Source organism: Eutrigla gurnardus (assembly GCF_963514095.1).
Source record: "Eutrigla gurnardus genome assembly, chromosome: 9".
NCBI lineage: Eukaryota > Metazoa > Chordata > Actinopteri > Perciformes > Triglidae > Eutrigla > Eutrigla gurnardus.
In genome coordinates, this window is record NC_139923.1 from 15,203,472 (window position 1) to 15,219,375 (window position 15,904).

General features: G+C 39.2%; 1 protein-coding gene across 2 annotated transcripts; it reads right to left on the reverse strand.

Annotated features, from left to right (window-relative positions):
- Positions 1-6,268: 6,268 nt before the first annotated feature.
- Positions 6,269-14,615, reverse strand: alkbh3 (alkB homolog 3, alpha-ketoglutarate dependent dioxygenase). 2 transcript variants are annotated; one of them, XM_084017528.1, is made up of 10 exons: positions 14,581-14,615; positions 13,789-13,869; positions 13,560-13,669; positions 13,418-13,452; positions 13,219-13,266; positions 11,831-11,934; positions 9,919-10,007; positions 9,416-9,625; positions 8,672-8,770; positions 6,269-7,161 (listed from the first exon to the last, which is right to left on the reverse strand). In XM_084017528.1, exons 2-10 carry the CDS (start codon positions 13,862-13,864, stop codon positions 7,045-7,047), a joined length of 888 nt encoding a protein of 295 aa, XP_083873654.1. In that variant the 5' UTR covers positions 13,865-13,869; positions 14,581-14,615; the 3' UTR covers positions 6,269-7,044. The 2 variants fall into 2 exon arrangements, with proteins under 2 accessions (XP_083873654.1, XP_083873655.1); XM_084017529.1 differs by having other exon boundaries at positions 13,789-13,872; positions 14,581-14,602.
- Positions 14,616-15,904: the final 1,289 nt, after the last annotated feature.

A 15,904-nucleotide genomic window follows, 5' to 3' on the forward strand; every position in this document is an offset into this window, starting at 1 on the left:
CTAGGGACAACATGGTTATTTATAGATTGACACTTGGATATTGAGAAGGATTCCCATGCTGGAAGACTATGTCTGTTTACGCTGCACAACCACGTGCATACACAAATAAATAACATTTTTAGTGTTACAGATAGATAGTACTAAGCTGCTTTTTGTTTGTAATTTGAATTCAGTAAGTAATCTAGGTGCATCTGAGATCATGTTTACTACATTTAAATCACAACACAAGACCTTAAAACTAGGGTGAGTAATGGATTTTAGAAGCATTATTTGATATATTAGTTTGAAATATTTTAGATTCTTGGGCTGAATAAAATACCTATCTACCTGCCTGCAATACACACTCTGCCCAACTGTTCTCAGAGGGAAATTTACCTGTTTCGGCATTCATCAAAATGTTAGTAGCTCCAAACTTTGCAGGTGTTTACAAAATCTACTCCTACCTCTGACTGATTGTAGAGCTTGTGAATAAGGAATGCATATAAATATTGCTTTTCATTATCAGAAATTACAACATTCATGCATAGTGCTCTGTTATGTTCACAATGCAGATGCCTTTTAAACACGTATTTGACAAAAGATTAGAAATATATCCCACATTTAGCTTAATTAATGGGCAATTCTCACATTTACGCTTCAGATTAGGTTTCTTAAAAATGTGAATGGGTTAATTAAATCAACTTTATATCCTTCTTGTTGTCTACGCTACATGTTGAATATAATAATAAAAATAACAAATCACAATATTTGAAACCATTTTCAGAAGAAAATACAATTCTTCTATCTTTTAATTAATAGACTTTATCAGAGTTCATGTTTAAGCCTACGGCAATGTCTATTTTGAAGTCTTATTCATAGACTTTAACATGGTCATAACAGATTGCTTCTATGAATGTATTGAAAAAAATGTAAATTTTAGCTTCAGTTTGCCAATTCTCTTGTTACAGTTGTACAGCTGCTGTGTTAGAATTTTCCAATGTACATTATTTGCACACAGGTAATCAATGGTTGAGGCTTGTGACATTTAGCTATGTTTGGTTAGGTCTGTTCTCTATTTAAGTAGGCTGCTATCGCACAGCACATAATCATTGTGAGTAGGCCAGTTTGAACAGGTGAGTATTGAGGTTGGTTTTGAATGCTGTGTCAGACTGTTGAACATGTGGGGGAAGGCAGTTCCAGAGCTTGGGAGCAGTGTTGCTGAAGGGCCCAGCACCCATGCTAGCTGCTTTCATTCATGAGTTCATGAGTTGGCAAACTCAACTTGAGGGTGGATTTTTCGATGAGATCATTTAAAAAATCTAGCTTAGTCTTGCAGGTTTCTCCAATGTTACCTGCCAGAGCTTTAGACCTGGCACTGCATTAAGTCTGTTAGATGTGGTGTTTTGATTATTATTGGATGAATTGTAGTTTCTTTGAACTTTGGGTTGCACTATCCAATTTATTCCACTCATAACAAATGAAGAAATAGAATTCAGGGCAAAACAGCTTTATCGGGGGCACACAGGCGGTGCAGGGGTTAAGTTTCAATCCACCACTGCAAAAAACCCAGGCTTTGATTCATAGTACCTGTATTGTACTTCCGTCTTTGCCAGGCAGTTCAACAAAAACTATTTGTCTTCAATAAATTCATATGAATCTACATGTCTTCATAAGACATGTATTTCCAGATTTGTATCACAATCAGCTGTTATGTCTTCAAGATGCCAATGACGTGTCTGTTAACATGAGATCAGTGCAAACCACTATAACTCACACAGGAAAGACATGACTTCACAGGGCAGGGGGCGGGAGAGATGAATTATGACCAATTGAGGACATGTTTTCCATCTGATCCAAAATTAGAACAAGGCACTCAAATTAAAATATGAAAGATTCAGAACATTCTATTGCTTTTAGCTTTTATTTTTGAAGATGATTGTAAAGCATATTACTTAAGCATATATATATATATATATATATATATATATATATATATATACACACACACACACAAATATAGTCATCTCTCTATTCATCAAAGGTCGACCTGAGAAAGGCAGCAGCAATATGACCTGAACAAACTGGACAAGAGTTGAGAGTGGGGATGGAGCGGTGGAGATGAAGAGGCTAATAGGTGAAGGGAGGAGGAGCTACAGTAAAAGTGAGTGGACTGGAAGTCATGAAAGGGAGGGGAGTGGAATGGAGCAAGGAGGGGGAAGTGAATCGGTCAACGCGTTCCCAGACCAGCTTCCCATCAAATCACAGCATGACTTCAGACCACACTTACGACTAAACGAAACACACACACACACACACACACACACACACACACACACACACACACACACACATTCACACACACACACACACACACAAAAAGAGTATTCTTTTTGGACATGTTTTGACAAGACAAGACAGGATACTAAACAAATTCCAAGATCATGACAATATCTCTGGAAATGGCTGGTTTACCTACTCAAGATAATATGACGTGATGCAGAAATGGCAGTAAAATAGTGAGGAGCGTATAGTCTTCTGATTTGGGGATCTAGGGTACCCCTTGAGTGGAGAAAATGTGATGCAATGCCATATAGGCTGCTTTAAATGCTAGAAAAATATCTGCGTGCTGGTATCTCAACGCATGCAGCTGGTGCCCTTTTATTTTTTTCACCCCTGCCCGTCAGTGTAAGCAACTCAACATATTGTGCCACATTTAAAAATAGGCTATGCTCAAACAGCTGGCACATTAATAAAGAAGGATTCTGACAGTCAGATGTTACTTACTGATAACATTATGTAACACTGTACTTAATATACAAGGTTTATATATACACTCACTGGCCACTTTATTAGGTACACCTGTCCAACTGCTCGTTAACGCACATTTCTAATCAGCCAACATAGTGCCACACAAAGGCTCTGTAATCAAACATGAGCCCCAGTAATTTACAGTTCACTGTCTGCTTATTTCAGACTACAGAGGCTGGTGGCTGGAGATCAGTTGACCACAGTAAACAGCATGGACAGGAGCATCACTGGACTGAGGCCTAATTAGCTGTGATCCATAGCGTGGCTCCAGAGAGAGCTAAAAGGGAGTTAGCAGCAACCACAGCTCTGATGTGGCTCCTGTAAACTCCGACAGGTGTCGGGATGTGGAACACAGGAATACCGGGCAGCTTGTTAGTTGGCTATCGTGTTGCATGCAAAGTTCCTTTTCAGGCAGAGTCGAAAATGTCACAATAGAAAGACAGAGCTGGGGAAGTGCTGCAGATACAGAAATATGTAGTGAGAATTAAGATGGCCACATACATTATACACATTCATTTTGTATTATTAGACAAATTATTTATTTGTGTGAGCCGTCTATTTGTACGGTACAGTATTAATAAAAATCGTGGGCATCACTGTGAATTTGTTAGCAACAATGAAGGCTGCAGGTGTAGACAATTTAATTCATTTAATTTCCTCCTATTTTGACTATTAATATTCTGATTGAATCTCAATATCTGCCAGAACAACATGTCAGTGAGCAGACATTTCCAAAACATGAAACACACTAGTCCCGTTGTCTTGGACATAAGGCACTGTTCCAAAACTTAATTGAATATTCAGCCCAGACCTGTTTCACGTTCAGCGGCGTGACGTCCTCTTCCGGTACAAAATGTCCCAATCTTTGCCAACATCTAAAGTCGGCCACATCATTCCACATTTCTCACCTGCACTACACCAACAACAGACCCATTACACAACCTGCTGCACCCACTCTTCTTCATTAACTCCCTACCCTTATAAGAACAATACTAAATAATAATACTAATCTTTTTTCTGTAGTGCCTTTCAAAATGAAGCAATTTAAATGAACATCATAAACAGAAAATGTAATACAAACAGTTGTACAAGCAGTTTTAAGACACAATGTATTACCATTTGAACTACGGGCTAATTGGCAAATATATTCCCCTTTGGCAAACAGTGCTGCAATATTTTCTGTAATAGCATGAAGATTTTCGGCTTTCTCATGAGAATAATTTACACTTGTGATAAACAAACACGCACACACACACACACACACACACACACACACACACACACACACACACACACACACACACACACACACACACACACACACACACACACACACGGTGCACCCACATCCCACTGTCCCCCCTGGAGCTCCTGGAGAGCGACTTTTACCAAGCTTTTTCATTCACCCATAATGGATGTCCCGGACACAACTTCTTGCCTTTTACAGTCAGTGCAATATAAGCACTTTAGTAACATTTGTTTGTGTTTGTTGTATGTCTAGCTGATGCTAAAGGCTATGACCTAGTAATAGAAGGCTACCTACATGTTGTCATAGCTTTTTGGTACATAACGGCTACCGTAGCAAACAAAGCAAAATACATGAAAAATTCACCACTAGATGGGAGTAATTCCTACACACTGTCTCTTTAAAGAAAACAGTAGTCGGGTTCATGATTGTTATTGTCAGACGGGGGAAAGACAAGGCATGTAACACATCAGCAGACCAAAGTAAGGCAAGAGTCAGATGGGGCTGCCGAAGAAGTTGTCATGGTTACAGTGTCTGCAGTACTGATGGAAAGGCACTTGGAAAATTGAGGCTGCAGTTTACAGTGGGTGTTTAATCTGCGAAGGGGCCGTATTCGAGCAAAAACAGGGTTTTAGCATGTTCTTTAAAGGATGACAGGATGAAACGGGTTTGTGAATGTTAACTGCAAGATTTTACATTACTGCCACTGATTGATTACTCTCTGTGTGGCTACTAGTTTTAGTTGATTTCAGTATTGGATGTGAGGGAATACACGCATAAACATAAAACATTTCCATACAACCGTAAAGCTTCTATTCTGCTACTACTTCTTGATCTAAGTGCGGTTTGATACAGTTGACCATACTGTATAATTCTGCTTCAGCGCCTTGAACATCTGACTGGAAGATCATTCTCTGTTTTGAGTCAACATCCTGTATGGAGTCACTCAAGGGTCAATTCTTGGTCCACTACTGTTAAATTTGTAAATGCATCCACTTCATCATTCAGCAATATAACATCTCATATCACTCCCACGCTGATGACACACAGCTGTGCTTATCTGTCGCTGACAATGACCTTAGCCAAGTGAATGACCTCGTCCAATGCATTTGGGATATCAAATATTGGATGTCCAAAACTTTCTTACTGCATAACAAGGACAAAACAGAGATTCTCCTAGTAGGTCCCAAGGCTCTGAGGCAACTGATTCACTCTCTGTAAACCCCCTAAAGGTAAAACCTTGGGAGCATGTCAAAAACATTAAATTTTAAATGCTGATTTTAAGTTAAAAAAGGACACATCTTATATTTCTAAAACTGCATTTTATCATCTTAGAAACAAGTTAAATGGCTCCTGTAACAGTCAGATTCTGAAAAGCTGGTTCATATTTTTATTTCCAGTAGACTTGATAACTGTAATGCACTTTTTGGTCTTTTGCTTTTAATTGATCCTGACTGAACCGATGCTGTGGTCTCGTTTGACTCTTACTGCTAGTATTATCAAGGCTGCTATTGATTAAATAAATTGATTTAAATCTGCATCTCTACGGTTACTAACTCAACTCCTCCCGGGATTATTATTCTGGCTGTGCTTTCTTGTCCGGCAGTGTGCGCTGAAGTCCTGAGGCTGCTGACTGCTAACTGTAATATGAAATTTCCTATAAAAATAAACTTGACTTGACGTGTTGGAAATTTGAGGGTCTAGAGTTGGCTACAGTTTGAAAAGTGAACCCCAGGATTGTTTTGCTATGAAGAACCCTCAGATGGAGCAATACACACAATACAGACAACTAATAAACTGCACGGTGATAGGCATAATTGGAACAAGTTGATGTTACATGGCCAGTGACCTAATGCCTAAGGCCTGAATGCCCTGTGGCACATGATTTAAAACCATAATATGAAACAAGAATTGTTTTTCATTCAACAACATTATCACATCTTTTGGGTATAGTTACAACAATGGTTATATAATGTCTCTGGTTTCAGATATCCCAGAGATTTTGCCAACATTATGCAAAGATTGTAGCATATTGTCATGACAAACTTCTCATCACAGCATGGTATTGTTTGGACCAGTCGGTCTCATATAAAACCTGCTAAAATACTAAGGGATTAAACTCTTAATTTTATATATTAAATAACGTAGGTTATGGTTAATCAACAAACATCTGTTTTTTTAAAACAGGACAAAAAAGAAGGCGATTCAGAAGTAATTGTTTATTTCACGACCAGAGCAATCAAGAGCAGCTCTTGCATCTCTTTAGTGTAACAAAATAAACAGAATATCCCATCATGTGGGTCCAAAAAGACACATGGGCTGCTTTTCTAAATACACGCAATTTTAGATGTCAATGTCAACAAGACAATGGACTAATTCCAGCCCTGATGGAGCTGCAACTGGCCTATTAGTGTCCACTTTACTTGTTCCTCTCCTTTTTATAGGAACTATGTTCTCTCCAAAAAGCTCCCCAAGATAAACAAATGACAATAACATTCTGTAAACACAGGTCTTTTGCATTTAAACGAAAGTTTGGCATACCAAGCAAAGATTGTATTAAATTATTAACTGAAATGAACAGAAACAACTATCTGTGCTGAACAAATAAATAAAGTCAAACCAATATGAAGAGGTGACATTTTCCAGCCTGTAAACCCTCATTATCCTCTAATCTTCTGCTTCTCTGAAAACAGTGCGGGTCATGACTGCAGTGTTATGGTGGTTCACATGTGGGTTCAGGCAGGGTTGCAAAAATCCTTGTTTAAGTTGGAGGAAGCTGTTATTCAAAGTGTGGCGCGTATCTGAGTGACTTTATAAGACTCTTTCAACAGCTGAATTTGCCTGCTAGCTCACTGAGAAGGACGATGACATTCACACACTAAATCTCCCAATCACTCCTGAGCTTAATCCTAGTTCACACTGAAACCATCAGATATGGTACTGTTTGGTTTAGAACCACCAGGCGCAGTTTCCTGTCTTAAGTTCCTCTCTCTGAGGGGAATTAATGGTTGCTAGGATGTAAATCGCAGCTTGGTGCCCGGCCTGTGTCCCTCTGGCTCTGGGGACATAGTTCTGAAGGTCAAGTTGATGCGTGGGCCTCGATCATGGTACTCTTTAGCCACTTGATGCTGGAGGAGACAGAGAGACAGAAAAAAGATGTACATGTATTCTATGTGTTTGTGATTTATCCAGAAATAAGAGGGTAGTGTAGAGTGTAATACGCCCCATTTGAAATATGTTTCATTTTTAACATTTTTAGTAGAAAAATAAGCACAAAACAGCCACCAGGAAACCACTGACAATGGCTGATTAACTAAAAAACATCCATGTTATTAAAAAACATGTAAATGCTACATTTCAAATGTTACTGATGGTATTTTGTGTTTTTTTTTTTCTTTGTTTTTCACGTCTTTTTCCGTGTTTTCAGCTGTATCGTTTCACCCATAAATCAAATCAATCTGAACTCCACACACAGGTCAAGCAGAAAATGTGAAAACAAAACCATTTTGTTACCATTTGACAAATGGGATAAAAGGCAACTATATTCCCCTTTGCAAAAACAGGGCTGAAACATTTTCTGTAATAGCACATGGAAAAGGTTCAACTCATTGTTGACTTTTGTACAAGAATACTTTCAACATGTGACACACACACACACACACACACACACACACACACACACACACACACACACACACACACACACACACACACACACACACACACACACACACACACACACACACACACACACACACACACACACACACACACACACACACACACACACACACACACACACACACACACACACACACACACACACACCCTTCACCTACATCTCAAGAGGAGTTGAACAGTCTGCTTATCCACAACAGTGTCAAAAGACTGGAAGTCTAGAACAGGCAGAAATAACCCTTTATCCTTTTTCAAACAAATTAAGTGGTTTAGCAGGTTTGAGTAAATATTTAGCACTCTCGTCTCAACCGCTCCAGCCAAGCCAGGAGGTTTTATTAGGAAGACCAGGATTGCAGTGACAGAAGAATAATTAATGGATGGTGTGATCTTCTTTCTCTGGCAAGATCTTTAAAGAAGAGATGAAACCTTTGTTGAGATACTCAGGGAGGTGTCGCCATAAAACACCTGTGACCTTTTCCGTTTTTTAACTTTTAAAGCTCTTTCCCCATCTCTGTAGTTCTTCCTCACTTTATTAGCGGCACTTTCTATCAGTATAGCTCTAAAAAAAAAACATTTCAAATTAATTTGACTTATATGAAAGTGACATAAAGGTTTCTATTGTGATTTTATTCGACAGAATGGTCTGTTTTCCTTTCCTTGTTTCCCTTCCTTGTTTTTTTCTGTACAAATAAAGTTTAAAAAAAAAAGGTTCAACTAAATTGTATGACCTATTTTAGACAAAAGTGGAGCTTTCCTTTTCTACTCTTCCAAAGGCGGAATATATTTAGTCAATATTAAAGTATTGCCATATAACATAGTGTCACTGTTCTGTGCAGTCTTCAGTTCAGTGTAGACTATTTACTGTAATTGTCCAGTCACATGTCGAATTTTGGGTTTTAATAGGGATAGCTGGTGTTTTTTGAGGGGCCACTTTGCCTGATGGTGAATGGTGGAGCCTACCTGCCAGTCGTCTTGTGTGGCTCCAGCCATCACCAAAAGTGTCCCGTGACTGAGAGGAACTTGAATCCGCTCCACATAAGTGTAGTCACCATTGTCCTCCTAACACAGGAACATGAAAAGAGTAAAGCACACTCTATAATAACATACATACACACAATTGTTACAGTGTACTGTCACCTGCTAAACACCCATTAATGCACAAAGGAGAATAAACACATTCTGTTGCCTGCAAACCACAACTAAATGCACCTACGACTCTTCTACATCATGACTAACAAAGTCCTTCTGAGAACTGTATACTTAAACACTCAAAATAACAGAACCCTATTAAAAACAGACTCTGCTGAGTCTAAACACAATACCTGACTTATGCCTCTGTTTTGCACAGTAGGTCTGCTTTATTAAGTAGCATGCGGTGGAGGCATTAGATAACCTCCTTGACTGTGAGCCAAGTCTTACCATCAAACTAACTCGTGACAAACAGCAAAAGGTCAGAAAGAGTATCTGGAGGTTTTAGAAGGCCAAATCAAATACTTTATGAGACCACTTTGATGAATCCTGGGAGCTGGACGAGGAAAACATAATGAAGACTTTTTTTTTCTTCTCAAAAAAGACAAGACAATATAAGGAAATCATTCCAAGACATTCAGTGTTCAGAGACATACTTTATAAGTATGTGAACTAACATGTCTTAGTCCTAACATGAGAATGGACACCAATTCTCATGCTTGACCATCATCTCACCGGTGGTGGCTGCTTCCGGAGTCCAAACACTCTGGTGTCGCCCAGACTGAGAGAGGCGATGGTGGGCTGTTTACCCAAGGAGGCCTCATCGTCACTGTGCCAGCCAATGCTGTCATGGCCATCCCGATACAGGTTACACATCAGAGAGTTGAAGCTGCATCCACTAGCCTGCTCCACAAGCTCGCGAAGGGTTAACAGCAATGGATGCCACTATGAAGGTAAAAACATTGGAAAAAGGAAAAAACAGCAGATAATTTGGAAGAGAAAAAGTAAAACAACGAAACTGAATGTAAATGAAAGCGAGACTAAGATTAAAACAAATGAGACACCAACACAACAAGCGAGGGAAAATTAAATATTCCGGGGAAAAAGAAGATTAAAAGTGAAAAAACAAAGTGACGTGGTAAGAAAACAAGGGGGGGGGACATACAAAGTAATAAGTTAAAACAAAGTTTGGATAATATTCTTCTTGGTGTTCTGAAAGTTTAATGAGTTTGTCTAACCTGTGTGTTAGCAGCCAAGGTGGAGCGAGCATATGTATAGGGCAACTCTCCATACCAGCAAGTCAGCCTGGGCTCCTCGTATGCCTCACCTGGAACCAAACACATGAACAAAGACACCTTTACCTCTAAAGAAGCAGTTGAGGTCATGGTCAAGGCATTTTGCAGCCTCGATCTGTAACAGTATATATTGTAGTTGCATAAAGTTCTCAAAATGTATTCACATGAAGCCCTTATTTACAGTCACAAAGAGGGTGTTGCTACTATGCAGTATTTTAAGAAAAAAATACCACAGTTTTAGTACGGATTTACTTGACTGTGTTACTTGAAGTAGAGGCCAGCTTGACCGCAGTAACCTCCTTACAGTCGTAACTGAGATCCGTGGGGCACCAACGTGCTGCAGAGCGGAACTGATTTACGAGTGTGTTTTTCCACTATCAAAAAGTTTAAGCATAAAGTCAACATAAGGTTCAAGTGCGGCCATAACTGCTATACGTTCTGCTCATTCCCCTGACGTCATGTATTCTGTGCTCTGACATTCAATGGGTTTTCCTAACAATATCACACAAACAAACAATGATCATCTACACCAATGATCATCGTATTCTCACAAATGGTAAGGTAAGGCTATCATTTAGATCCAATTTCTCTCCGTCTCCCTCTGTTGTTCTTGGTGTATCGTTCTTTCTCTGGGAACAACTAGCTCTCTTCCAAGAACCAATTCTCTGCCATTAGTGTATTCTAGCCAGCCCTCTGGCATGAGAACACAGTGAAACCAAAACAAACTGCTCAAGCAGCCACTGCTTTTTATGGCACTGAAATATGCTGGGCCTCTGGAGCTAATTCTAACATATATATGGTAATTTATCAACTCCCAAAAGCCTTACTCTTTCCATGAAAAAAATTCTATTGAGGGGCAAAATCTTACCTCAACTCAGCAATGGTCGGAAAAACTGAGTCAAGAGGGATTTAAAATAAGACAGTATAAATGACAGAGGACATAGTAGGGGTGACTGGTGAGGGTTAACATCCTTTTTCCAGTACTTCCTCTTTAACCCAAACAAAGTCTCGGGGGTAATGGAGATTGAGATTACACAACTTCATGATGTGTGCTTGAAGTTCATCTTGGTCACTTGTTGTCTTTAACATGCTGTTTGTCTGCTCCAGAGCTATCACAGCATAACACACAAGATGGAAGAGAGCCAGCTGAGAGAAAGGCTGATTCAGAGGCAAAGTCTGGCTGCAGCTCAACAGGCTCGCTGTATATAGTCTGTCTGGATACCAGTTATTCTTTTTTTGGAGGAAAATACCAGCTGTTTTGCAAAATGAAGCCATTGCACATCTTGCACACATGCAAGGAGAGAGAGACTGCCGCGACGTGTACCAAATAGGGATGGGATGATACGGGATAATATCATAGATCACAATAAAAATACACAATACATTGATTGTGGTAAATTTCAGGAAAATTGTAAATATCTTTGCAAGTTCCTTGAGAAATCTATCTAGCTCACTATCATGGCAGACAAATGAAAAATGGTGCCAGATTTAAAAAAAATACAGGACATGAAAATATTTTTTTAAATTTACTTTCCCCTATTTGTGCAGAGATATCGTGAATCAATTAAATGTACATATTGTCCCGTGCCTCGTAGCAAACAATAACACAGAACAAGTCTATCAGAATAAACATATTATTTTGTTAAAATAACCCGTTTAGAGGATTGTGTAGCCTTTTGTTGACACTGGTTATTTTTATGTATCATAAACATGAGGAAAACATTCAACACTGCACTGTAATGAAACTCAACAGAAAATCAGCTGCATTGGGGGAACCCTGTTCACCCTCCAGCTTACATCATGGGCTCACTTCAACCTCTTCCATACTGCTTATCCTTAAGCCCCTGGTACCCACCCTGTCTGAAGTTGGTCTTCTGGGACCAGGGAAGCTCAGCTAACAGTGAACTGAACATCCAGTCAGCCTCTTCCGTGGGAAGAAACCCAGGCAGCAGCCGCAGTCTGGACAGACACACACAGATGTATCCAGAAATGTAAGGTGGTTATACATACACGATATAGCTCATATGTTTTGTGTTTGTACAGGATAGTCCACAATGGGTCAACCTGGGTGTTTAGGGCTTAAAGGACTTAAAATAATTGATTATTGCATTTTCTAAAAATTCTACAGTTATAATACTGTAGGATTTAAATTAAATTAACTCCTCGAGCAAGAGAGTGATTTATGTTGTCATGGTTTTTTTTTTGGTTTATTTTTGGTAGCCTTCCATTACTATGTCGTAGCCTATAACACTGACTGTAAAAGGCAAGAGGTCATATCCGGGAGGTCCATTACAGGTGGATGAAAATGCTCAGTAAAAGTTGCTCTCCGGGAGCTCCAGGGGGGACAGCGGGACGTGAGCGTACCGGTCCCCGGGATTAATGCATCACAGGCGGAATAAAAAGTCGGTTTCAGTCGCTGTCTGCCCCGGGTCCTGGAGTGCCTCCCACTCTCACAAAGAAGGGCGCTCCTTTCATTCACGCTGGTTCTGAACAAAATCGCTTTTAGGCGCCATGTCCCTCCTCGGCGGTTATAGTCTTCAAAATGGCAGAACGACGACGAAGAAAAAAAACAAGATATTGGTGAATGAGGCCCAATAATAGTACTAATAGTACTGTAAAAACCCAGTCTAATCAAAAAAGTCAGGTCGGAGAAAATAATTGGGTGGCCTGCCTGTCTGTCAATGAAGGAGGCGGGACTTTTTCAGTTCCCGGATGTGTTCCAAGTCAAAGTGTCTGTGTTTTTCCCAAATGACCTACTATGCCTTTAAGTAACCACCACAGATTTATATCAGAATTTAAATATCAATATTATTTCCTTTTTTTCCATTTATATTTCTTTTCAAAGCTCGCACATCAATCAGGTCAATCCAGGTTACAGTTACAGAATCAATCACAGAATATTGACGGTAAGGTTTCTATGGCTCTCTTTTCCTGCTTTTGATTGTCTGCAATTTGAGTGGCTTTTGGTATTTTAGTCTTGATAAAACCATCAGTTCAATGCCTTAAGTTAGTATAATAGTTTATAAACTATTAAAATATGTCTCACTTCCATGTGCCCTACTGGGTAACATAAACCAGGAGGAATTTACTAAGAGCTACACTGTTGCTTGTGGGATGACTGCCATCTAGTGGGCCTAAACTTCAATCACAGATTGTTTATCATCAATAAACACACTGGTTTGGAAACTGGTTATTCTCCTCTTTTCCATTTGATTTATACATCTTCAGTCACAGTGTACTCACCTGGAAACTCCTGATGGTTCATGGCTGACCTCATGATCACCAGCTTGCCTGTTCAGAACAAAGTTATTCATGTTAACCAACTTGTGCATAGTAACTAAATAACACAGGAAATATAGTGAGGCAAGAGACAGAAACACATTTAAAATATATCAAATATATGTAAAAGTCTACACAGTGAAGATAGAAACGTGTAACTTACTCTATCACCTTGACTGGTGGAACATCTCTAACTGGCTGCAATGTAGAATAGACAGAAAAGAGAAAAACTAAGCACTTTCTGACAGGCAGTACAATCCCAAAAAAATATCCCAAAATTCACAATTGACTTTTATATTTGTTACCTTGGTGGGCTGATGAAACTCAAATGGCGTAGGTGTTTTCTGTGGCCCACATCCCCAAGAACTAGGGGTTGAGTTGACATGTCTGGGCTGTTGGTTGTTTGGGACCGCACCTGGTAAAATAATAAAATAAATAAGAAGCTGTCGTCATCATTTATGAATAATTATCTCATTCAAGGAGCAGGCAGAAGGAGTCACATATTACCAATACAGTATTGACAAGAAAAAGTACCTGTTGGTCTCGAGTGTTGTGGCAGTTGTTTGGCCCAGGAACCCTGGACTCTGGCACGCTGGCGCTTATCTGACATCACCTCTGCTGGATGATGAAAGACGACCAACACGCTTTTACCAAAATGGAAACAAATTCTCCACAAACCAACAGAAAAACAGACAGCTGATCACAAGGTTCATCCCCAGGAAGACTTAATATCTATCAAACCAAGAGCTTCCAGAGGAAACTGGTTTCTCTGCCATAAAACAGGGTTAGAGTTCACCAGCAGTAGAGTTACAAGACTGCAGTCACATCCACGATTGAGAGAATCCTAAAACAATTGTACACATCCTGCTCTATGTTCTTCTTTATGTGACTGTCTGTGATATATGTTTATATATTGTATAAAAACATTTTGTATTTAATACTTGACTTCTATAGTACTTGTTGTTCATCTTACTATAGATATTGTGTGTTGACGCACAACGTAACAATTAAACTACTTCGCTTAAGTTGCATTTCAGTGCAATGTTGACAGGCCCTTCAACACATTCTCCTCTTAATCGGATATCATCTAACTCTGAAATTAAAGGGTATTTCAGCTAACTGTAGCTAGTCTGACTGATACCAAAAATAAGATAGCTACACATGCTAAGTTAGCTAAACGTACTTAAAGATAAATACACGCGTCCTAAAGGTCAGAGTTAAAGCACAAACATCCGGTTGACTAATGTTGAATCAAATCTTTGAAATACACACAAAACGACTAATTAAACGCAACACTACAGCTTAAAGAGACCAACATTACTTTACCTAGCCTATGATGTCTGACAGCGTCCCAAATGTGTTACTAAAAAACAAATCCTACCCGGAACTGATATGCGTTAATAGGTTCCGTACCGTTCGTTTAAAGGAGTCATCACCTGGTTTTATACGTATCCAGCGCCCCTTGGATCGCTTTGGATCAATTCGTAAAACTTATTAGAAAAAAAAAAAAAAAATTTAATCAAACATTGAGCTTGTTCTGACCCTTTTTCGTACCGCGATTTTATCACGCGAGATTACGCGCGAGGTTTTGACTGGTCCGGATGTGCATTGTATAATATGTAATGAGGCGCGCGTTGATTCGCCGCAGGAAGGACAGAGCCGGGGGGGCTTGCCTGCATGCAGACTCCAAAACATAATGGCGGCGCTTCGGCGATTTCAGGTAGCGGACGGGGCGGGGTTGGGTGGTGAAAGAGGGGTGGGCTTATGCAAGTAGCCGCCACGGTGACGTCACCGAAGGCGCAGAATCAAAATCTCGTGCTTTAGGAATGCACACCCTTGTGTGCTATTCCTGTTCGGAAAAAGAGCAGAAGCGAAAAAACGGCGCCACTTTCAAACTCCAGCCTTTCAGGCAAGTTTCAACTGAGGTCAAACACAGATATGCATGTTTTAACAAGAGAAATTGCGATTTCCGGGTGATGACTCCTTTAAAAAAAAAAAATCGCAAAATCCTTAACAAATACTAACTGTATTTTAATGTATTTAGTTAAACAATGGCTAGTATAAAAAATATAACAATAACGACAGTCATCGATATATCATGCCAGACAAATTATCAACATTATAAGGGTCTTGAAAGCATTTTTGTTAGTTGAATAAGAAAGTAAGAGTAATAGGCTAGTCATATATTGCCAAGCAGCCTGCAGGAAAACAACAAATACGTTTTTCATTATTAAAATTACAGTTGTGAATAAATGCCAACATCATTATAGAATATATTGTAAAAAAAAAAAAAAAAAAAAATCTACAAAGATCTCGTCAGAAATGATGGTGTGAAAACACTGCCAAGACAATACAGCAAAGAAAAAGCAGTTTGTGTTCGTCTTTTTCAAATTTCTGCATGCAGTGATTGGCAGGCTAATGTTTATGAATAATTCTCAATTGCCTTGACTTCACAATACAGTATTATGATGATCCTATGCAGATTAAGATTTTTCATTCAACACAAATTAATGTTATAGATTACATTTTCCATCAGTATACAAACTACTTAAAATTAGCTCCACCTTGATGAGCAACAACATACGTTATTGCAACAGTACAATCCAATAGTAAATCATCTAAACACACAAGAGCCTATCCCTTCTTTTGC